This window comes from Stigmatopora argus, chromosome 14, assembly GCF_051989625.1.
Source record: "Stigmatopora argus isolate UIUO_Sarg chromosome 14, RoL_Sarg_1.0, whole genome shotgun sequence".
Taxonomy (NCBI): domain Eukaryota; kingdom Metazoa; phylum Chordata; class Actinopteri; order Syngnathiformes; family Syngnathidae; genus Stigmatopora; species Stigmatopora argus.
The window spans coordinates 2,357,794-2,384,006 of record NC_135400.1 but is presented as its reverse complement, the minus strand read 5'-3'; the positions used below and the strand labels follow the sequence as shown (position 1 = coordinate 2,384,006).

At 40.8% G+C, this 26,213-nt stretch overlaps 1 protein-coding gene across 3 annotated transcripts in view; it reads left to right on the top strand.

Moving 5' to 3' along the window:
• carm1 (coactivator-associated arginine methyltransferase 1) overlaps nucleotides 1–19,008 on the top strand; it is a 159,154-nt gene extending 140,146 nt beyond the window's left edge. For 2 of the 3 annotated variants that reach the window (XM_077619877.1, XM_077619876.1), the window contains 3 exons: nucleotides 11,947–12,024; nucleotides 17,738–17,806; nucleotides 17,922–19,008. In XM_077619877.1, coding sequence (XP_077476003.1) covers nucleotides 11,947–12,024; nucleotides 17,738–17,806; nucleotides 17,922–18,061 — 287 coding nt within the window. In that variant the 3' untranslated portion in view covers nucleotides 18,062–19,008. Of the gene's footprint in view, nucleotides 1–11,946; nucleotides 12,025–17,737; nucleotides 17,850–17,921 lie in introns of all 3 variants that reach the window. The other variant, XM_077619878.1, reaches the window with a different exon arrangement.
• The last annotated feature ends 7,205 nt before the right edge of the window (nucleotides 19,009–26,213 follow it).

Sequence of the window (26,213 nt, the reverse complement as noted above, 5' to 3'; positions counted from 1 at the left end):
AAACTTTCTTAATCATTTTTTTCAATAGTTAGACAAAAGAAAAATGTACCGTATTTTCACGACTATATGGCGCACCGCATTTAAAGGCGCAGTGTCCGTAACAAGTGCTATTTCTGTATTTGACACACACAAGGCGCACCGCACTAATAAACACAGCCAGGCATGGCAAAACATACACCAGCTCAAACATACGGACACACGCTAATAACACGTTTTCAAAAAGGCAACGGAAGCAAAACTGAGTTCGGTCATTTTACAATGTACTCACGTTTTTTGATCAATCATCACCCACAAATCCATCAAAGTCCTCATTTTCTGTGTCCCAATTGAACAATTGTCCAAATGATTCATAAAAAACGCCGGGTTCCCTCTCTTCGTTGTCGGAGTCACTCACATTGCCATGTGGCTACAAAGAAATGATGCCGGCTTTGGCAAAAGCTCGAACAACAGTGCAAGCAGACACGTTAGTCCAAGTGGCCACAATCCATTCGCAAATAGTGGTGTAACTAGCCCGGCGCTGCCTCCTACTCTTCGTAAAGCTGTTTGTTTGCTCGCAACTTTGCTTTGAACGCCCGGTTGATGCCGATGTCCAGCGGTTGGAGTTCTTTCGTTAAGCCTCCGGGAATGACGGCAAGCTCAGAGTTCATTTTCGTGACTAGGTTTTTCACCGCTGCTGTGAGATGGAGTCGCAAATCAAAAGTGATGGCGAGCCATTCGGTCTCTTAACATACACCTCACGTAGCCACTCTCTCATTTTCTCCTCGTCCATCCAGCCCTTTTGGTTTGCCTTCACGATGACGCCGGCTGGAAACTTTTCTTTCGGCAGCGTATTTCGCTTAAAAATCACCATAGGTGGTAGTTTCAGTCCATTAGCATGGCAACCAAGAACGACAGTAAAAGCGTCTTCTTAAACACACCCCCTCCGCATGCCTGTCCGCACCCACGTCCGCCTTTTCTCTATATAAGAAGCGTGTTGGCCGGAAGTGCTCTCAGTCGGGATTTGGAGCAAGCTCGGAGCATACACACGGCGCTCCGCATTATAAGGCACCCTGTCTATTTTGGAGAAAATTTAAGACTTAGTGCGCCTTATAGTCGTGAAAATACGGTAGTTAACTTTCTACCCATTATCCACTTCAACATCAAAAGATAAAAATAAAATTAATTGCCAGGCCAATTTAGTTATATGCATATCAAATCATTTTAGATAAATGGGCTAAAATCAAATGAAGGTAACCTACAACACTAATCAGAATTCTTAAAAAATCAAATAGAACAGCATTTAACGACTTAATATTTAGAAACCTGTCCTTATAAACTATTAACTTGGAAATTGTGACGGACATGATATAAAAAGAAAACCGTCCCTTAATAGTTACGGTCAAATTGTTCCATTTAAATATTTACTCTAATAAAACATTTGCAATCCCCATATGGTTGTGTCTAATTGTTACAGTCCACTCATTAAACCTGAAGAGAAAGCATTTCAAATAGGCTTTTACTCCAAATCTCCAAATGTTACCACTTTCTACAATAGTAAAGTCCAATTTAGCATAATAAAAACAATTTATTACGTTAACAAAATCTGTCCCCTCTGGTTATATATAAATTACATTTACTATAACTGATCTCCACGGTAGTATTGATAAAACATGTAGGATACTCTCTGAACATTCAAATCCACATACAGTAATAGCTTGACATACGAGTGCCCTGACATACAAGGAGTTTGAGATACAAGTAAAATTCCGAGCAAATATTTGCCTTTAGATACGAGAGAATTTTTTAGATACGAGCATACAAGACAGCCAGGCAGCCGAGACGCGAGAGGCTGCTTATGACAACAGCATGGCACTGTCTTTCTTGCCGCAACTCTCGTGTAAAGATACCTTCAAACAATGGGCGGAGGGTTGCATTTTTGCTGTGCTTTTTCCCTCCGTTAGTTAGTGCAGAATAAAGGGAACAACAATGGGTCCAAAGCAAGCAGGTGGAATGAAGAGTTGTGCAAAGAAAAGGTGTATGATGACAATCAATATTAAGCACAAAATAATTGAAAAATATGAGTGGTGTACGCGTGGCGGACCTTGCTCACCAATTCGAGGGAAGTACTTCCCAGACAAGTTGGCAAGTGGTCATGTGTTTAAAACAAAATCAGAATTAAGTTTAGGGTAAGGTTAGATTAAACTTATTTCTCTCTCTCCCTCCTCCCCGCACTCCGCATTGTACTGAATAACTGAATAATTTAACGTTATATTGTGATGTTTTTAGCATTTAACATTGATAGGTTCATTAATAATTATACTTTAATATAATTATAAAACAATACAAGGAAGACATCTATTAATTGTACATCTCTGGTGTTTATCTTGCAAGGAGAATCCACCCTGACTTCGTCCTCGTCACTGATTCTTCTGAGCGGCATTTTGTCCTGCCCATTTAAGGCCTCAAATCAAGACAATTACAAGGTTATCGATTCGATCCAATTGCGTAAGCAAAAAACAACTGCAACAATAATTGCATATCAGGTATTCATTATTAACAATTAAGGTCGGAACTGAAAAACAACTCCATTGGAAATTAGACAAACAAGCCTCCATTCGGCAAAACAATTCCATATCAAGCAAACCTAGCGTCACAATTTAAAACAATATGCGAGTAATCCCGGAGGTTGATTGATAGCCATCCGCTGAATCAACAACAATTTAAGCGTCCTTCACAGATCTTCATTGCGAACTTGTATCTGGGGAAAGGGTTGAGGCGTATCTTCCAGTAATCAGTCCTCGGAGCAAGGACTCAGTGAATTGTTAAGTCTCTAGCTGGAGCCAGCTGTCCTGGAGAGTGACCTTGGAGTAAGCGTTTGTCTTCGTTGAAAGCACATATTAATTCATACATATAATGATTAATACGCACATATAAAATAGCATCCAGAATAACCCCAACATTCCCCCGTTTTTATTATGTTTGCTATTAATTCATTTTATGGCAAATACAAATACACTTGGGGGAAGTCCGTTGTCTCGATCTTTACCAGAATTCACCTTACTTGCATATCTGGCCTGAAAAAGGAAGAACAAAATCATTCTCGTTCAACTCTATTAATTTGCATAATCCTGGACATCAATGTTATCACCAGTAGGCTGTCTAATGAGCAGATACAATTCTTGTAATTCGGAATTTGTTAGAGCTACTGTATCAACCCTAAGCCGGTCTAGCAAAAAGTGTAAGCAGGGAATAAGACAACACCCACACATTGTCAAAGTATTAGCCCAAAACAGCTATCGATATCACCTCGGTGAAGGCCAATTGTTTACATTTGCCGAAGGCCTTATCCCACCAGTCTGCCACAAGGTGGACAGTTCCACTCCAGAGTGCCTCTTCGTTTCCGGTGGAGTTCAGGGTCAGGCCTTCAACGGCTCAGGTGAGGGACCCATTGGGGGACGTGTTGTTGAGTGCAACATTTTCAAACATTGCATACGTCCCCCACATCAACCGTCAGAAGCATACCAGCCGCTTTGCGGCTCTGGGACAGTCATGAGACTGGTGGCTGCCAGCTGTTCCTTCATTGCGAATCCAATTTCTTTTTTTGGACATTGTAATGGATGTTATTCACCAGATTAGCCTTATCATCCAGTTCCAATCGTGCAGTGAATAATGGCGTTTTGTAGGGTCTACTAAATAGGATTTCCATATGTTGTTGTCCTGTTGAACTTGTTATCTAGGCAGTGATTTCATAACGAGATATGTAACCTTCTGTCCATCCAGCCAATTATTTTGTTAACACAATTTGGGTGCCATTATCACTATAAATCAATGGTTCTTTGGAATTTCAAATTGTGCACTTATATGCCGAGCATAGGTTAAGCATGCTCTGCAACCAACTTAAACCTATAAATTGTGTAGTGGCACCGTACCCAGCCACTATCCCCCCTGTCGAGACATAGGACTTCTCATGACTCAAGCTAGGTAAGCTGAGGTCCCAATTAGTTTTTTGTTTTTTGTGTTTTCCTCAGCGTTCCCAAATTTCCCATTGCAGAGCAGATTATTTGTTTCTCCGCATTAAGTTTCAAATGTGGAGTACTGCTGCTGCATTCTCGTCAAAAATTTCATTCGGCGAAATTGTTTTTTTCTTTTTCTTTTTGTACCAATCTGCCGCGCCATCCCCAAAAGGCTTATTGGCGATTTCAGAAATCAATTTCAAATTTCCAAATCCTTTTCCACCTTGATATTTGATTTATAGATTATATCTCGGTGGCCAGCCATCAAAAACACAAAAAGACAGACCATCATCCACGCTCACATTCATAATCAGGGGAATTTAGAGTGTTCAACCAGTCTAGCATCCATAATTTTGTTTCGTGGGAGTAAAACTGGAGTTCCCGGAGAAAACCCACGAATTCTCGAGGACACCAGGAATACTCCACCCTCTGAAAGGTCTGGTTCCACCCCGCTTTCATTAGTAGATCTTAGAACCGTAAGGTTGATGCGCTAATCACTAGTCTTTTAATTCAGGTCGTTTACCCATACATCAGTGGCCCGTGAATTTTCATCACAGGTGTAAACCACCATCCCCAGTCGGGCTTCTTTGTAGCCCACCCCCATTTGCTACCCTATTAGCAATAATCATTCCAGAAGGAACTAGGTAATTAATGTATTAGATTCACGTGCCACACATCCACAAATAGAAATTTGTTTTGGAAGTTCAATTGCCACCGTTCATCGCCCCAGTCAGTCAGCATGAGGACTGCCATGCGAGTGGCTGTGATTAACTATCTGTTTGCCAATAATGCAATAACGGAAAAGTTGTGACACATTGAAACACACACCCCCCCACTCAAGTATTTTAACCGTTTGTAAAAAAAAAAAATCCTCCATGTTTTGCATTAAGTTATACCCTCTTTAATGCTACCAGTTTAGCTGTTTGTACGCAGAATTGAGGTGGCAATAGTTTCATCTCTAAAGTTTGTTTTAGTAGTCGTCAATGTATCTCCCATTCCGTTCAAATTTTGCCCATTCCATTTTATTCCTAGACAACCCATCTACTTAAAGCATTACCCAAAGGTTGATATTTTATAATTTGGAGATGCTATTTTTTTAACATAGACATAATGTCATCACTTGTTTCATACCATGAAAGGGCCCACCAGATTTTGACCATCCAGTGCCAAATAGAGCCTATTTCCAAATTTCCGCCAAATTTGTTTTAGATATTGGATTGGATTGGATAACTTTATTCATCCCGTATTCGGGAAATTTTGTTGTCACAGTAGCAAGACGGTGAGGATGCAGGAATAGGAAAGGCATTTTAGACATAAATAGATAGGTAAAAGTAAGTTAATAAATAAATACATGAATAAATATATAAATAAATGAGCGTGTTGCTTAGCACATATATACATACATACACATAATACATGCATGCATACGGTAGGTCTCAACACTCAGCCATTTTTTTTGTTAAAGAGCCTGACAGCTGATGGGAGGAAGGATCTGCGGAAGCGCTCCTTCCTGCAATGAGGGTGCGGCAGTCTATTGCTAAAGGAGCTTCGGAGGGACTCCACAGACTCATGCAGGGGGTGGGAGGTGCTGTCCATGATGGACATCATCCTGGTTAGCATTCTCCGCTCTCCCACTTCCTCCACAGAGTCCAGAGGACAGCCCAGAACAGAGCTGGCCCTCCTGACCAGCTTATTCAGCCTGTTCCTGTCCCTCTCCGTGCTCCCGCATCCCCAACAGATGGGATTCTCATTCCCCAAATACCCCAAAATTAATGCGCCAACGCATTTTGTCAAAACCCAAAGCGACAAAAATAATCTGTTTCTTTGGCCAGATTTTGGAACTTGGAGAATTGTTCCTTTCCCCCTTATCTAAGCTTGTTCTTGCCAATCGTTATCACTGTAACATTTAAGTGCATTAACCCCATAATTGCAATGCTGTAAGTTTTAAGCTAAAGTTCTCTTAATTTGTATGCCCTTAAAGCAATAGAAAGCAACGTCATTTGGTTGTATCAATTGATCAATGCTTATCCAATCTGTAATATCCCAATAGTCATCAATATGACCCACGCCAAAGCATATTTCACCTGCTCAGGACAAACAGGGAATGTCTTTTGTGCACTTTAAAAACACTCCATGTTTCTTCAGTCCTAGGGAAACTATGCCTATCATAAACCAATTATTTTATCTAAACCAGCCAGGTACCATTTACCTAATAATTTGGACAAATGCCATGAATTTTCTCATGCCATTTCTGCATTGTTAATTTCATGTCTGATATCATTAACAACCAAATAACTCTCAATACCTAAGATATAATTTGCAAATCACCTCATACGATGTTTACTTAAGATAAGAGCTATTTCCTATAGCTCTCTGTTACCACAATAAAAATCTACAATAATTTAATTAGAGAAATCAACCTTTTACCAGGCATTTCCTAATTACAATTTTCAATGTTTAATAAAGGACCCACAAATTTTCACCAATATGCCATAATATTGAAGAATTTCTCATCCCTTTTTTTAACCAGCCAATCTCCTAGATTAAAGTATTTTGAACAATCCAACCATTCAAAAACAGTATTATTATTCTTTTATCCTCCAAAAGCTAATTTTCTTTAATTAAGAGCCCTTTGAAATCCACAAATTGCTAAAAAAAAGGTTAATTTGCTCTATTCCCAAATCCAAAGCTTTTACCAAATCAATCTTTACCAAAACAGATTTTCTATCACCTTAAAATATATTGCTGTTTAAAACCCGAAAAATGAATGTGAAAGTAATCGCATGAGTCTGTGGAGTCCCTCCGAAGCTCCTTTAGCAATAGACTGCGGCACCCTCATTGCAGGAAGGAGCGCTTCCGCAGATCCTTCCTCCCATCAGCTGTCAGGCTCTTTAACAAAAAAATGGCTGAGTGTTGAGACCTACCGTATGCATGCATGTATATTTATGTGTATGTATGTATATATGTGCTAAGCAACACGCTTATTTATTTATATATTTATTCATGTATTTATTTATTAACTTACTTTTACCTATCTATTTATGTCTAAAATGCCTTTCCTATTCGTGCATCCTCACCCTCTTGCTACTGTGACAACAAAATTTCCCGAATACGGGATAAATAAAGTTATCCAATCCAATAACCCTGCATTCCTTGCAGACCATGTTTTGCTCTTATTATGAAATGTTCAAACGGAAGCGCGCCCTTAGCCGCTAACTGTGACCTTCACGCTCGCTGCGAAAGCAGCATTCTTATCTTGAAATGGCGCCTCTTTTTTCCTGTGCACAATTATAACGCTTTTTAGAGAAGACTACCATTATTAAGCTAAATTAATTCCTCTTCCGATATCCAACTATATCACAATATTTTGCCAAGACCCCATAATCAAAATATGCTGCAAGCACAACTATCTCATAGCAAACGCCATTTTTGCCCTCAAGTTTGCTTCAGCACCCCAAGGCCAATTATTGTAATGTCTTCATGGAAGGGGTCCAATTTTTTTTATATTGAATGCCTAACACCGTCAAATCGGCCGCCCCGCGGCCCACATGTTTCATTCCAATCTAATCAGCAGCCGCACCAACAGACCGCTTCCCCCGCAGTCGACACATGATTTGGCAAGTCTAGAGTATGATAAAAAAACGCAGGTGACAATCCCTGCAAAACATTTAATTGGCCGTTTTGTGCATATTTTTTCGTCTTTTAAACACCATATTACCGCTAGCGGACGGGATCAAAACCAGGCTAAGCTGCAATAAGCCATTTCATTCCAGTAAATTGACAGTACATTTAGGTACTATTAACAAAGTATGTCTAGCACTTGGAAATAACCATTCTAATTGCCGTTTTAGAAGCTCCAGGGTAACCCCAAAATTCCAATTGAATTCCATTCACAAAAAATGTGATCTCTGGTTTAACCAAATCAAATGTTAGTGAGGGAGGGTGGGAGTTCTGGAGAGTGGGAGGGAGAGGGAGAGACTTTTTACATGGCAACGCACTCGCAACATAACATAAACAAATTTAAATGAACTTGGATTACAATACAGACACACTCAAAAATAAATTTTAACCTTACACCAAAGTTAATTCTAATTTTATTTTACATTTTTATACCTTGCTCTATTTGCCCCGCCTCCACCCTGACTTTCAGCTGCAACCTATCGAGGGTTGTTTGCTTTTGTCTTCCCTTCAAAATATTCCGAAAAGGATGCACACAAATGTCCTCACAATAGGATAACGCACGACCACATGCCAACGAGAAGTATTATACTCCTCTTGTATTAAGTTAATTTTTATAACAAATAATTCGTAACACCTTCAAGCCACTTTTCACAGGCTAGTTAAAACCAAGACACGCACCAACATGCTTTGTGCAATTTTTAAGTACCGTATTTTCACAACATAAGGGGCACTTAAAAGTCTTACATTTTCTCCAAAATAGACAGGGTGCCTCATAATTCAGTGCACTTTATATATGGACCAGTAATAAAATTGTTATCACGATAAAATAAAATAAATCAGTCGATAGGGTACACCATCCTCTACAGCTCTCACAACTATGGCAAGCAGCCCCCGACTCTACTATTTTCCCCGTAGAAAAAGTACTGCGCAGTGACTGCTGGGATATATAGTTATTTTGTCAATACACCCAGTATGACGGCGAGCACACTAATTTTGTGCCTGCCGTCATTCCGGCTGGATTTACAAAAGAAATCCTGCCGTTAGATGTTGGCATCAACAGAGCATTCAAAGCTAGACTGCGAACTATATATATATATATATATATATATATATATATATATATATATATATATATATATATATATATATATATATAATATATGGATGAATATCGAACCGCAACAGCTCTGGCAACTACGGCAAGCAGCCCCAGACTCTATTTCCGGTGCGCAGTGACTGCTGGGATATATAGTTCTTTTGTCAATACACCCAGTATGACGGCGACCACACTGATTTGGTGCTCGCCGTCATTCCGGCTGGATTTACAAAAGAAATGATGTTGTCTAGATGTTGGCGTCAACAGAGCATTCAAAGCTAGACTGCGAACTATATATATATATATATATATATATATATATATATATATACAGTGGTACCTCGTCATACAATATTCTCGTCTTACGACGGAAATTTCGATCGCATAATTCGCCTGTCATGCGATCAAAATTTCGTGATGCGACCAAGCCAGGTGGCCATGGCACTGTCTTTTTTGCATATCTTTCGTGTATGTACGAGCACCGAATGAGTTATTCAGACCAGGAAACGCACAACGCGCATGCGCGGGAAAAGAGGGCTTTCTGGGTAATGAAGTATACTCGTGCACAACGCCGACAGGCAATGGCACTCTTTCTCAGAATAAAACTTTACCCACAATCAATATGTGGGTAAGCTCAGCTGTTGCATTTCCTGTTATTATTATCTAATACGAGGAGTATTATATTACAGACGCTCCCCTACTTACGAACATTCAACTTACGAACAACGGTACATACGAACATGTCTGTAAATTGCGTTTAAGTCGAAAAATGTTCGTAAATCCAATTTTGTATTTCGCGCCTTTTTCAGAGTAGTACTTCTTTCCGCCGCTAATACCGACGCCTGGCGCTGTGAGAGCTCAGCTCACCCAGCATCTACCTTCTTCTTCGTTGCAATGCGGAAGTGCGTGAATGTATCTCCAGTGTGCAAAGAACCTTTTTCATTTGTATCATTAAATATCTCATGCATCCATTATTGAATATGGTTGGTAAAAAGCTGAAGGATTCTATTGAGGGAGTTGCAAGGAAGAGGCAAGCCATTTCATTTGAAACGAGTGGCAATAATAACGAAGCTTGATGCGCGTGAGAGTGGTGAGCGTTTCACGGGCATTGAATCGTTCGACCGTCAGTACCATTTATAAACAGAAAGATCGAGCAGCAGGACCCAAATATTGAACGTTGCACAAAGTTTGCAAATCAATTGAATGATGCCATACAGTGCTACCGCATCATTTATGATGAAAAAAAGAAGAAAACTGTGCAATCGTCGTTAGATCGCTTCTTTCGGCCAGTTTCTAATACATAAATCTCTCTCTCTATACAGTACTGTGCATATTCTCTCCATTTTATTAAATGTTTTTTTTTCAGTACAAACCAATGCGTGTTACTTATACAAGCCTTAAACATACAAATGCACTTATATAAACCTTCAATATACTTATATAGGCCTTAAACATAAATCATAATACAAAATATAGCACTGAATCAACTTACAAACAAATTCAACTTATGAACAATCGCTCGGAACCTAACTCGTTCATAAGTAGGGGAGTGTCTGTACTTCTCATTCGCTGCTCCTAAGAACATCAGCGGCACTGGCTCGCAATTCCCTCTTTGTAATATTTCTGGTCGCAACTCTCTCTCATAGGCGCCGTTCAAAGCGGCTGCGTTCAGAGCCGTTTCAACAAGGTAGTTGCGAGCCGGTCTTTATGAGCAGCGGAGCGATCGCTAAAATGTACTACAAGACTATTTCTCGTTGGCAAGTGGTCGTGGGTTATCCTATTGTGAGGACATTTGTGTGAATCGTTTTCGGAATATTTTGAAGGGAATACGTAGTACAACAGCAAACAGCCCATCGATAGCGAACGTGAGGGTGGAGGCGTGGCAAACCGCCAACCCGGAAAACGAAGGTAACAAAAGATTACAACAAAATTAGAATTCAGTTTTGTGTAAAGTTACATTAAACCAAGTTAATTTAAATTTGTTTGTTCCGTTTACGAGTGCGTTGTCGTGGGAAAAAAAAAGAACCCCACGCCCCCAAACATCTCTGTCTCCCGTCGGCGAAATCTGCCCAATTTTAGTTCGATTAAACACATTTTATTACTATTAAACCACTAGTTATGTGTTACTTTGTTAATAGATGGCGAATTAGAAGAAATAAAACATTTTTTCCAATCCAATATCCTGTTATTGGTGTTTTTTCAGTGGATTGGAACGAATTAATTTGTTTTCCATTCATTTCAATGGGAAACGTCCGCTCGAGTTACGAGAATCTCGTCATACGATCTCAGTCTCGGAACGGATTACGATCGTATGTCGAAGTACCACTGTGTGTATATATATATATATATATAAATATAATATATGGATAAATATCGAACCGCAACAGCTCTGGCAACTACTGCTAGCAGCCCCAGACTCTATTTCCGGTGCGCCAGTGAATGCTGAGATATATAAAACGGCGTTGCATTTCGGTTGATCGAGCACATTAATTCTATGTTTGTCGTCATTCCCAAGGCAGAAATTACTGACTCGATTAATGACGACTTTGGTGAGATACCCACCTGTTCAACAGGAGTTATTATGCTATTGCTGTGTCACAAAAATACTAATACTTTAACCTCGGAGAAAAAAAAAAACTGTTGTTTATTCATGTTGGGAGTGAATGGAGTTGTCAGAAAGCTGATTTGTAATCTATTAATAAAGTTTGGCTGAACGATCTGACTGTTTTGTTGACATTCCCTTTAGCGCAGCACCATCTAGTGGGTGCGCCTTAAAATGCGATGTGTCTTTTGTGTGTGTGTCAAATACAGAAATAGCACTAATTACTGACACTGTGCCTTTAAATGCGATGCGCCATATAGTCGTGAAAATACGGTACTGTATATTTTATTTTTGTAATTCCAAGCAACTCTTAGCGGGCCAGTAAAACCTGAGACTACCACAGATTAAAATATCTATTGCTTTCTCATTTTCAATGGACGCAGGCAACATAGGGAAATGTGACTAGGAGTTCAAATCTGTATTTTTATACTAAAAATATTTGATTACATCTGTTCTGTTTCTTCTTGCCTCTATAAATTAAAAAAATCTATGTTGCCATTGGTACAACTTTTAAGTGATTGATGTTCATTTATGTTAATATTGGACATTGCTGTGTTTCTTATCGTCCTATCCAGGAATGCCTGCAGCTTATGATCTTAGTACAGTCATTGGCAGTGGCCCACCAGTCTCTCACAACAACCTAATCCCCCTAGGTACGTCTATGTCCGTTTTGTTGACTGTGGTACGCTAGACAGCATTGTCACATTTTTGACACGCCTCTCATGTAAACAGAAAGCAGTCAACTATTTGCCCCACTGTATATTTGTCTATATGTACCGTATTTTCACACCTATAGGGCGCACTTAAAAGTCTAAAATCTTCTCTAAAATAGTCGATGCGCCCAATCGGTCGGTGCGCCTTGTCTGTGCACTAAATTCAATTTTTGTATGGCCCTGACCGCTTGAGTGACTGGTTTTATTTCTTGCCGGCACGCTACTTATTGCGATCACTTTTTGCACGGCAACGCACTCGTAACATAACATAAACAAATTTAAATGAACTTGGATTACGATGCAGACACACTCAAAAATAAGTTTAATCAAACCTAACACTAAACTTAATTCTAATTTTGTTTGACATTTTGATACCTTTCTTCTCCCGGGTTGGCTCTTTTTGCCCCGCCTCCACACTGACTTTCAGTCAATATCGAGGATTGTTTGAGTTTGTATTCCCTTCAAAATATTCCCAAAATGATGCACACAAATGTCCTCACAATAGGATAACGCACGACCACTTGCCAACGAGAAGGAGGAATTTTCGGCATTCGCACTGACTAATGGGGAAAAAAACACTGAAAAAATGCAACGCACCGCCCAGTGCTCGCAGAGACATTACAAAGAGGGAGTTGCGACCAGAGACATTACATGAGGGAGTTGCGGGGAGAGAGATGGTGCCCATGATGTTCTTATGAGCAGCATCTCGCGTCCGCTGTCTGCTCGTATATCAAAATTTGTCTCCTATCTCAAGATAAATATTTGCCCGAAATTTTACTCGTATCTTGAATTGCTCGTATGTCGAGGTAGCACTGTACTATTATTGCACCCAGAGACTTGGTGAACACTATGTATAGCGCTTTGGGCATATTTCCTGGTTGTGCTTACGTTACTTCCTTTTTGAATTTGTCTACGTGCAAACAACACCCTCACTTTTGGAACACAGAAAGGAAACGATTGTACATTTGTGATTATGAAATCAAACAAAATTCCGCTTTTTATTTCTTGTTCGAAAGTGACAACTATTTCAGTAATATGAACCATCGAGAAAAAAAAAAGAGATATTTCGACATTAGAAGCCATTTGGCCACCACATCTTAAACTTCTGGTAAGCAAATTTTAATTTATGTCATTAAAAAGCATCGGGTTCTCATCAAGATAGACATTTCTTTTTTCAAATTGAATAATTCGGTATTTTCTATTTACAAAGACGGGTTAGGTTAGAACTTTATTTCATCCCATATTTGGGAAATTTCTTGGTTGCAGTAGCAAGACAGACACAAGACACAAGACATTGTAGACCTAGGTAAAAAACTAAATACCAAAATGCAATAAAAAAAAAAGACAGAAAATCAGCAAAAACACAAAACGAGCAAGAGCGGGCGCAGGTACCGCTACCGGCTGCCACTTGAGTGGCGCCATCTTGGTTGCAGTAGCAAAAACGGATACAGACACAAGAAAAGACGTTGTAGAGTTGGATAAAACTGGAACCACACAGGAAGTTTTCCACAAGACTTGTGCAGACTGTGACCGAGTTTGAAAATATGCAGAGTCACTCTTCCAAGCTTATCCGCACAGTCCCTCAGTAGTCTGGAGCTGAAGAATCAACAGTAGCAGAGTACAACTCCTCGACTCCGTTTCCGTCCTGGTAAGCGCCGACAGCTCTTCCATCTTATCGGGGAGGGATCTCACCCCATAATAATAGATGGAATGGTTGGTCTGAAGCGTCGCTTCTTCTCCCTGAGCCGAGGGAAGTGAATTCCTCGGTAAAATGTCGCGATGATGTCGCAATGGAGGCAAAAAAACGTCTATATACGTCCATTCGCCAAACGGCTCAAAATGCTCTCAAATTCGGTCAAATCCAGCCAAAACAGCGTTTAATGATTAAATACAAATACTGGAGCTCTTTGGACATTAGAACCAAGCCCAGGGAAGTGAATTCCTCGGTAAAATGTCGCGATGATGTCGCGAATGAGGCAAAAAAACATCCATATACGTCCATTCGCCAAACGGCTCAAAATGCTCTCAAATTCGGTCAAATCCATTTGAAAACAGTGTTTAATGATTAAATACAAAAACTAGTATTTGTATTTAATCATTAAACGCTGTTTGAACGAACGTTCATTCAGCGACCTGTCCGTCTGTCAAACGTCCGTCGGCAAAACGTCTTTAGGCGAATCATCCGGTCACGACATCATCATTGCTCGCTATGGGGACACCAGTATCACAACTGCCACAAGCAGGTGCATGTCAATGTTCCCTCTAATTTTTCATGTAAAACATGCTGTAAAACACGAAAAACATAAGAGTGGACAGCACTACTGCCACTGGCTGCCGCTTAAACGACGCCATCATGGGGAAAGGGGTAAAAAAAAAAAATATTTACTGCGCGCCATATGATTGCTGCTGCGCAGCGAAGACAAGAGTAGTGCGCAATTGCGCACGCGCGCAGCTTAGAGGGAACATTGGCCCCACCTCAATCCTGACTTTCAGGTGCAGTTTTTTAAAAGGAACCTATTGAGGGTTGTTTGCTTTTGTCTTCTCTTTAAAATATTCCGAAAATTATGCACACAAATGTCCTCACAATAGGACGACCAGAATGACTACTTGCCAACTTGCCCGTGAAGTAGTACTCCTCTCGTATTGGCGAGCAAGCTCCGCCATTCTGCACTGATAACGGGGGAAAACACTGAAAAATGCAACACTCCGTCGTTGTAGAGACATTTATACGAGGGAGTTGCGACGGGAAAGACAGTGCCTATGTTGTTGTCAAAAACAGCCTCTTGCGTTGGTCAGACCTGGCTGTATGCTCGTTTATCAAAATTTGTCTCGTATCTTAAGGTAAATATTTGCTCAAAATGTTACTCGTATCTCAAATTGCTCGTATGTCGGGGCACTCGTATGTCAAGGCATTACATAATTGGTTCCAGAACTTGTTTCGTAACTTGAATTTTTCATAAGTAGAGCAGTATTTTATATGTAAATCTCCAATTTGTTAATTCAATTAGAGGCAGGGGATACCTTTTCTTGACAGTAAAGTCATTAAGACCCCAGTAGGCATACATTTAGATAGGAGCCTAATGCTTTCCAAGACTGCGCTCGTATGTCGATTTACTCGCATCTCAAATCAACGTTTCCCTTAGAAATGAACTAAATACAAATTAATTTGTTCCCATTCTCTGAAAAAAAACAACAACTGGATATTACAATGAAAAAACATTCTTATTGTTTGTAATTCACCATCTACTAACAAAGTAACAAATAACTAGTAGTTATGATGTTTAATAACAAAATGAGACATTATTCAATACAACGTGCAGGTCGCGGATGGGAGGGAGAGAGAGACTTGACGGATGCGCTCGTAACGTAACATAAACTTTAAATTTCACTTAAATGAAGTTAGTTTCCTATGCACACACTTAAAAAAAAGTTTTTATCTGACGTTACACTAAATTTAAACCTTCTTGTGGAATAACCAAGGCAAAGAGGTTAATCTATTCCACCGCGGCTTTTGAGACAAACTTCCTGCTTCTCCATACATATTGGCGAGCCAGCTCAGTCACGCGTACACTACTCATGTTTTTCGATTGTTTCGTGCTTAATATCGATTGTCATCATACAGCTTTTCTTTGCACTACCCCTCATTGCACCGGCTTGCTTCGGACCCATTGTGTTTCGCTTAATTCGGCACTGACTAACGCAAAAAAACACTGAAAGGGGTATTCCTGAAATGGGGTCGACGGAGGTTGGCAGCTCTGCATCAATTACCCGTACAGGGAGTTCTATTTTCGGATAAGAGGTCAGCCCGCTTCCCGAACTACAGCTATCCCGCCACCCATAATCGGTGACTAAAAATTGGTATAAATGTTTTTATCACTTTTACCCAGCTCACACCAAGGATTGCACAGGTACTGGTAACTGGCAAATGCTGAACACAAATCGCCATGACAAAACATTTATTCACAACATATGATACGGAAACCTGGTAAAACAAACTACCAGTATTAACACAATTCTCAAATGGAATTTAGAATTGTAAATCCTTAAAGTCTAATTCATCATAATACTTAAAAAATTTCAAAGTCTGTTTCATCATCGTCAGACTCACCAAACAATTGATTCCATTCTTCTTGAGTTCTTTTTTTAAGTGTGAGCACCGGCCAATAGAATGGGCTCTCGTGCCTCATCTGGCGGACAAAGACAGGTTGTACGTCTCCCAATAGAGGGCAGTGTTTCACCGTAACTTTGCTTCAGTTTTTTGGTGCAAAATTTTGCGCCTTATACCCAAATAAATACGGTAAACTACTGAAGACATCATCACCATTGACAGACTATTTTCAGCCTCAGAAAAAGAAAGTGTACATTTGCCTCACATATGGCCATTTACAAAAAAAAAAAAAAAAGTTGGATGAACTTAACCCATTTTAACCCAAGATAACAAGATTTAGATTTTTGCAACCTTTTCAGAACATTTACATAAAATGGGGAAACACCTTGATATCAAGTAAGAAAAATATTGTCTGTCTGCAAATGAGGACAGTAGATCAAGGACATTTTCAATAAGGCTGCTCTTTGTGTACAGGTATTTACGAGGCATTTAAAAAAAGAAATAAAGGAAACGCCAGGGAGAATTCAATGGATCTTTTAGTAGATCTGCTCTGTGTTGTCCTGCATCAAATAATTGTTAATTTTTGTCATGTTATTGTCCTTTTGCGTTCATGCTCCATGTTTGACTTTATTGTTAACCAAGCTAAAATCTTGATATTGATTGATAATATTGATATTCCTTATCATCCTCTTCTCCTGAGCGTTGGTCGGGTGGCGTAATTGCCATTTAAAATGATCTAGTTTTTATTATTATTGTTGACAAAAATTATTTCACAATTATTATCGTTATCGTTTTATCGCCCAGCTCTATACTTAATATAAAAAAACGTCATGTACTGAAGCCGCGAAGTGGTGAAGGATCACAGTATGAAACTTTACACAGGTATATGCATATGTACATACTGTAATATAATAATATTTAAATAGAATCTAAATATAAATAAAAGTGTAAATACTTTAAGTACTGTACTCACAATGACAATAACTCTTCTCAACTTAATTTTAATGAGAAACAAAGATGATAAGACCTGTGCAATATGCACGTGCACGTATGCTTGTCCATACGAAATATTCATATTACTAAAAACTTTGATGGGAGACCCTTTAGTCCAAGTTACAAACCGTAAAACTAAATATAAAAATTTAAATAGAAATACACTTACTGTATATCTTTTTTTATTTTTATTTTTTATTGTCGTGTTAGAATTGCTTTCCCATTGGCAATCTCCCAACACCTTGCTGGCCTCCCATTCACCAGCAGGAAGCTGCATCTCCAAGATGCAGAAAAGGAGGTTAGCGCTTTGTAGGCAGCTCATAAAAAGGTTGCAACCACTTGGTCCTGTAGGAGGGAACGGTGCCAGTCCAACCCAAAAACGTCCATTTAGGGCATAGTACTAAAGAACGTAGAACAAATTATGCTAATTCAATGTGAAAAAAAATGTACCTCTGCTTCCGAGAAGTCCAAGTTATGAAACCACTTCTAGGAACATATTAATTTTTTAAGTAGAGGCACCAATGTAACTATTTTTCATCTTTTTGGTCGCAGTGAACACGAGTATTGTGAACCACACCCACTCCAGGATGGGCTCCATCATGAGCACAGGAATTGTCCAGGGTATGTCCAGTTAATAATCAACACAGTACAGACACCCACATTGGTAAGCAACATAAATTTATCAGGCCAACAGTATGAGGGTGTCTTGAATGTAATGCTCTGCTCTATTTTTCAGGAGCCACATCAGGCCAATCAGGCCCCAGTAGCAGTGGTACCATCTATCCGGTCACCAATCAGTTCACCATGGGAGGTGCTGCAATCTCTATGGCCTCTCCCTTGGTCTTCCCCAGTAACACAATGCATTATGGCAGTTAAGATGAAGACTTTGCAAAGACCCCTTTAACCTGCCTAACTCTGCATGACAAAGAAGTTCCTGTAAAAATCCCTCGTCCATGTCTCTCCAGAATCCCAAATGACCCATAGATCATAGCCAATACCAAATACAGTGCTCTCCTGCCACTTAACTCTTTGTTTAACATGGTCACACTGTTATTGTTTGTCCATTTGTTATGCACCATTGTTCAAGCACTCTCATATCCGTCCATCTAATTTTAACATGGCTGAAAGATCCTCTATCCCCTGCCTTAGGACGTTGCACATCAATACACTTATTAGCTGGAGCAGTTTGGTTATCTGCCTCATATCAAGTCAATCTTAATTTCTCCTTTTCTTGGTGTCACAAATTGTCTTATCGTTCTCAGGCAATTGAAAAAAGGAGTTCTACACCAGCTACACGATGGAGTTCTGCTCCTTGTTTGTAATTACATCATGTTTAACACACTTTTTTTTGGTCTATATCATCCTGTGTCAGACATAAAGATAGTAAGAAAAAGATGCACCATATTCGCTGGTATATATGTAACAGGAAAACACATCTTTAGTTGTGGATTTTACTTTGTAATCTCTATGAATTTTTTTATGTTCTGCTAATTACCTGATGTTAGATTATTATTTCTGTTTGGAGACTTTCATAAAAGTAGTCTTGATGCACCTAATATGGATCACACGTTCGTTAACATGTATGCTGAGCCATGACATAAATATGCACATCTTATATTTTCTTTGTCTGCTGTATATTCTCATCATGACTCTGAGCAAGCACTGCATTCAACCCCAAATCCCTACTCTTTCACTACCAGCCAATTCAAGAGCAGGCAACCCATTATCCAGTTGTTTTAGAGCATTTTGACCGGCTTTTAAAACCTATGGAATATTTTGTTTTACGATAAGTCTGTCAAATAAAAGAAACAGCACGCTTCTTATTTTTACTCGCATCATAACTTTCTTGGGTCCCTCACGAAAGCAAAGCTAAAAAAGCTTCATTAAACATACAAGAAACAGCGTGTTGGAACTACAGACGCTCCCCTACTTACGAACATTCAACTTACGAACAACGGTACATACGAACATGTCTGCAAATTGCGTTTAAGTCCAAAAATGTTCGCAAGTCCAATTTTGTATTTCGCGTCTTTTTCGGAGTAGTACTTCTTTCCGCCGCTAATACCGACGCCTGGCGCTGTGAGAGCTCAGCTCACCCAGCATCTACCTTCTTCGTTGCAATGCAGAAGTGCGTGAATGTATCTCCAGTGTGCAAAGAACCTTTTTCATTTGTATCATTAAATATCTCATGCATCCAATATTGAATATGGTTGGTAAAAAGCGAAATGCTTCTATTGAGGGAGTTGCAAGGAAGAGGCAAGCCATTTCATTTGAAACGAGTGGCAATAATAACGAAGCTTGATGCGCGTCAGAAAGTGGTGAGCGTTGCACATTCAGTACCATTTATAAACAGAAAGATCGAGCAGCAGGACCCAAATATTGAACGTTGCACAAAGTTTGCAAATCAATTGAATGATGCCATACAGTGCTACTGCATCATTTATGATGAAAAAAAGAAGAAAACTGTGCAATCGTCATTAGGTCGCTTCTTTTGGCCAGTTTCTAATACATAAATCTATCTCTCTCTCTACAGTACTGTACATATTCTCTCCATTTTATTAAATGGTTTTTTTTCAGTACAAACCAATGCGTGTTACTTATACAAGCCTTCAACATACAAATGCACTTATATAAACCTTCAATATACTTATATAGGCCTTAAACATAAATTATAATACAAAATATAGCACTAAATCAACTTACAAACAAATTCAACTTATGAACAATCGCTCGGAACCAATTGCGTTCGTAAGTTGAGGAGTGTCTGTACATAACAAAGATCGAAAGTGTCATGATTGTGGGCGGAGGGCCCCGAAACAGACAAACAAACAAACACAAACATAACGTGGCGTCCTTATGTTTATAGTGAGTGTCCCAGGGGCGGGCGAAGGTACAAAGGAAGCAGCGCAGACGAGCCGTTTGGCGTAGCGTGGAGCTCGATGGCCGAGAGATCTGTAGAGAAGTCCAAGGCAAAGGTACAAGCTGTAATCGTGGTCGTGGCAAAACAAGAGGTTGAACGAATATCAGGCAAAACGAAACAAGGAGGTAGCCCGAGAAGGTACTTAACAGTAAACTGTGTAAGACGATCCAGCGGCATGGTCAAGCTCTGGGTGACTTAAATAGTTTCTTGACGATTGATGAGCTACACCCGGCACTGCTGACGCTGGTCCTGTGATTGGCTGGCAGACACAACCACCCACCAGCAGGGCTGACAACTACCCCGGAATTTCAGGAGTTTCTCTGGAATTTCAACGCAAACTCCGGGACTCGGGACAACCTCCCTAAACTCCGGAAATCCTAAAAAAAAATCACTTAAATTTTGTTTTGAAGCAACCATTTCAGAAATGTACCAAATTTCCAATTTAAATCCGTCGTAATTCATACCATCACTACGGCTTCCGCCATCTTGAGTCAACTGCACTGTAAACAGGAAGAATTCGGTAACACGAGTGCATTGTGAATCATCCGAGTTACATGTTCTGACGATTGATTCGTCTTGTGCAACTTAAGCATGGAGATCGATTCGGAATCTATTGCATAGTTAGCTTCTATCGCTTTAACATTTTCGTTTTCATTTTTTTCAAAAGGGAAGTATTAATGCTGACTAAACCACCAGTCTTTTTGTTTTGAAACAAATCCTATCATTTCTGGGGTTGTTCTAAAGCAGTGGTTCTTTACCTGGGTTCGATCGAACCCTAGGGGTTCGGTGGAGCCTCTGCCACGGAGGTCAAGACACATCAACTCATCATGTCTATTCACGATAACATGCCCCGCTTGACCATTGACTGCAGATGATCACGTAACATTGCTTGGCCAATCAGTGCTGTGAGGAATTTATATATCTTGAATTTTAAAAATAAAACTTTAATAAACTAGCTCATACTGCTGCAAGAGGGAATTTTGTTGGGTTATGCGGTAATCCCTCAAGTATCGGATTGGAGGAAACTTCTAATATGAAACCAAGACACTAGTTTATTGGTTTGTATTTGACGAAATATCCCATGTTAAAGCCGTCTCCAAAAGGACTAAAATTTGCACATTGCACAACATGCAAGTGCGACTAGCGTGACACATTTTGGAATTACTGACTGTAGAACGCACGTTGAAGGACCCAAACACAAAGATAAACTTATTTTCATTATACTGTACTTTTTGAATAGTTTGCAAAAACCCAATATTTCAATTAATGTAATACATGATAATAAAAGTTTGATTTAAATTGTCCTACACTTATTTTTTTACATTTTATATGGCTTTTGCGTGAATCGCATTCACTCCGGAAATGGGGTCGACGGAGGTTGGCAGCTCTGCACCAGTCTGGCCTGTCGTCTGACAATTCCCCCTCCTATGCGGGCCACCTGGCACGCGACGTAGGACCTCCGGGTGGTCTCGGCAGAAATCCCGACTGAGGCACCGGCAGAGGATCTGGCGGGCTGAGACCCATCTGTGCTCCTCAGGATGATAACCCCTCCCAGTCCACAAGGTATTGTAGGCCGCGGCCCCGGCGGCGTATGTCCAGAAGCCGCTACACCTTGAATGCTGGGCTTCCATCGATCCTAAGCGGAGACGGTGAGGATGTGGGCTTGGTACCAGACCCGTGTACATCTGGCCAGGTGTGCAATCTCTGCCTCCAGAGGGGCGTTGGTATCCCAGGGAACATTGGAACGGGGAAAGACGAAGAGGCATTGGGGTAAGAGTTGTGGGCATATTCGTTCCAGAGCAGCTGGTCGCTTCAGGCGGTCGGATGGGCATGGGTGGTACAGCGAAGTGCTGCTTCCAGCTGCTGGTCACTCCGCTCACATTGTCCCTTCAATTGTGGGTGATATCCAGAGGAAAGCCTTACAGTTTACCATGTCAGCACATCCCAATAGTATTTAAGGTTGATTGAAGGTCTTGAGGTTGATCGTTAAAATATCAGCCTTGATACCTGCGTAATGTGTATCCCAATGCTATTATGGCACCCAAAGACTTGGTGAACATCATACCAGTACGGACACACTTCCTGGTTGTGCTTATGTTACTTCCTTTGTTAAAGAAAATTGTACATTTGTGATTATGAAATAAAACAAAATTCTGTTTTGATTTTTTTCTTTTTATTTCTTGTTCGAAAGTGACAACTTTTAGAGTAATATGAATGATTGAAAAAAAAATCGAGATATTTTGGCATTAAAAGCAATTTGGCTGCCACAGCATCTTAAACTTCTGGTAAGAAAATTGTAATTCATTAAAAAGCATCATGTTCTCATCAAGATAGACTTACAGTCATACCTTGAGATACGAGCTTGGTGCGTTCCGGGACTCAGGTTGTATGTCGCTTTAGTCATATCTCAAATCAGCGTTTCCCATAGAAATGAACCAATTACAAGTTAATTCGTTCCCACCCTCTAAAAAACACCAAAAACTGGATATTACAATGGAAAAACATTTTTAATTTTGTAATTCACCATTTACTAACAGAGTAACAAATAACTAGTGGTTATGATTGTTGGGTCTGTAAAAACAGCTTAAGGGGCAGGTTAAGAACCAATTTAAAGGAAATAGGTTCATTACCAGACTGCAGGATGGGGAGAGAGCTCTAACAGTTGAGAATGGCACAGCCTGTTATCCTTGCAACTCTCTCCGAATGAACAGTGGGTGAGTCTTTATATAAGCAGACAACAGAGCACAGTCTCTATGACAACGACCAAACTTTGGGCAGTCTGATTTATCAGTGTCAAGTCTCCATGACAATGACCAAACGGTCAAAGTCTGATTAATCAGGGTCAAGTCTCCATGACAATGACCAAACTTTGGGCAAAGTCTGATTAATCAGTGTCAAGTCTCCATGACAACGACCAAACTCTGGGCAAAGTCCAATTAATCAGTGTCAAGTCTCAATGACAACGATGTTTCTATACTTACCAAAACTGATACAATATGAACAAACAATTGCAAAGTGACTCATCTTATCTCACAATCTTATCTTACAATTCCCTCCTGTTGTGAGTATAAAAACATCGGAACTGCGTTCATTAGCGACGCTACTTTTGAACGAAATTCAAATTACTTCGAACTGGAGTTTAGACCGACCAGTAAGGGGCAAAAACCCTCACACAGTTGAGGGAAAATTGCTCCCTTGACCTCCCGCTTGGGATGATCGCCTCATGGTCTGGTGTCTCAGAATAGGAAAGACATATTAATCAGTGTCAGACATTAGCACAACATCAGGGTCAGATTGGGGTATGGATTGTTGCATGTGTATACAAGTTAGCATTAGCTGGGTTTCAACAATCATGGTACGTTCGACTGTGGCATCGATGGTACGTTTGATCAAAGCTGAGAAGCAGGGTAAACAACAGGTTAGGATAACAAGCACGAGAGCAATAACAGTTACGAACGGTACTAGCGCTTTCAAAAGAGTCTGTGTCCATGCGCCCGAGAGGAACCAGTCAAGCCATCCTCGTTGTGGAACCGGATCTCTGGTCATAGCGTTCTGTATGTTCTTCATAGTTTGTAGGGCATCATGGACTGCGTAGGATGCGTTGGCATGAAGGTGCAGCATGAGTCTCCTACCACGGCACACACACCTCCCTGTTGGGCGGTTATTCTGTCAAGGGCAAGGCGGTTCTGGATAATCATTTGGGTCATGGCGGTTATTTGGGCTTCTCGGCCTTGTTGTAGTCAGACTGATGCGTTGACATAGGCCTGGAATCTGGAGTCAATGTTTTCCAGACGTAGGGTGTTCTTTGCTGTTCCTACCCAGGGGAACAGAGCTATCAGGATTTTGGAGGAGACTGACCAGTGTTTGTGTTCGAGGGGGACCTCCGAGCCCCACATATGATCATGGTCATGAGCTCCAAAATCACACGGTGAGGTCCTCCCCACGTGGAGATGACCAGCACTTTCTTTTTATCACCTTGACGAGTACCAGGTTGCCTGGGGACAGAAACTCCTGTGTGGGAGACAGAGAAAATGTCGGCAGATCATTTGCATTTATCACAGTTCTTTCTTGGAACATTTTGCATCACCACTGAGTGAGAATCTGTTTCTCCTTTCTCTTCTACCACCGGATCTTTTTCCCACATTGGTAAGTGGAAGGGTCTGCCGTTCACAGCCTCAACTGGTGTGCATCCCTGTGCTGTTGGAATGATTCTCATGTATGTTTCTACCAGGCTCAGGCATTTTGGCCATGGTTTTCCCGTGTCTTCCATGGTTTTTCTGAGTCTGAGTTTTACTGTTCCATTGGTTATTTCAAAATAGGGCCGTCAGGCGCAATAATACCTCAGGTCGATTCCAAGATGCCGTCACATAGCTTGGAACACGCGGCTCGCGAAGCGAGCACCACCATCACTCCAAATGACTCGTGGTATTCCATGGCTTGGGATGATCCTTTTTGATAGGTCTGAAAAACAACTTCAGGAGCAGGTTAAGAAAGAGTGAGACCAATTTAAAGGAAATAAGTTTATTACCAGACTGCAGAATGGGGAGAGCTCAAACAGCGTGAACCGCTCACAGTCTGTTGTCCTTGCAGCTCTCTCCGAATGACCAGTGAGTGAGTCTTATATACAGGCAAAACTGACAGTTGTCAGCAGGACTTTGGACAGATACGTTTTAGTCATTTGCAGGGCAAAAAGTAATTGATCAGTGTCGGACAGTTGAGTGTTTGTGCTGACATGTCAACCCAATCACAAGACTAAGATTGATTAATCAGTCAGACAGTTGAATGTTTATGCTGACATGTCAGCCATTTACAGTTTGTATGAGAACGATGCTTTTATACTCACAAAAACTGATACAATCTTACAATTCCTTCTTGTTGAGTATCTCCCTTGACCTCCCGCTTGGGATGATTGCCTCATGGCCTGGTGTCTCAGAATAGGAAAGACATATTAATCAGTGTCAGATAGTAGCACAACATCAGGGTCAGATTGGGATATGGATTGTTGCATGTGTATACGAGTTAGCATTAGCTGGGTTTCAACAATCATGGTACGTTCGACTGTGGCATTAATGGTACGTTTGATCAAAGCTGAGAAGCAGGGCAAACAACAGGTTAGGATAACAACCACGAGAGCAATAACAGTTACGAACGGTACTAGGGCTTTCAAAAGAGTCTTGTCCATGAGCCCGAGAGGAACCAGTCAAGCCATCCTCGTTGTGGAACCGGATCTCTAGTCATAGCGTTCTGTATGTTCTTCATAGTTTGTAGGGCATCATGGACTGAGTAGGATGCGTTGGCAGGGGTGAAGGTGCAGCATGAGTCTCCCACCATGGCACACACACCTCCCTGCTGGGCGGTTATTTGGGCTTCTCGGCCTTGTTGTAGTCGGACTGATGCGTTGACGTAGGCCTGGAATCTGTAGTCAATGGCCTCCAGACGTAGGGTGTTCCTTGCTGTTCCTACCCAGGGGAACAGCCATCAGGATTTTGGAGGAGACTGACCAGTGTTTGTGTTCGAGGGGGACATCCGAGCCCCACACAGGATCATGGTCGTGAGCTCCAACACTCGTTCATCAGCTTTGACGGTGGTAGCCAACTTGGTGAAGTTAGCGGTCAAAATCACACGTCTAGGTCCGTCCCAACTTGGAGATGACCAGCAGTTTCTTTTTATCACCTTGAAGAGCACCAGGTCGCCTGGGGACAGGATCTCCTGCGTGGGAGACAGATAAGTTGTCGGCAGATCGTTTGCATTTATCACAGTTCTTTCTTGGAACATTTTGCATAACCACTGAGTGAGGGGATCTGTTTCTGCTTTCTCTTCTACCACCAGATCTTTTTCCCACATTGGTAAGTGGAAGGGTCTGCCGTTCACTGCCTCAAATGGTGTGCATCCCTGTGCTGTCGGAATGATTCTCATGTATGTTTCTACCAGGCTTAGGCATTCTGGCCATAGTTTTCCTGTGTCTTCCATGGTTTTTCTGAGTTTGAGTTTTACTGTTCCATTGGTTCTTTCAACGAGTCCAGCACTTTGGCGATGGTCGGCGCAATGATTCCGAGATGTTGTCGCATAGTTTGGATCACGTGGTTCACGAAGTGAGCACCATTATCA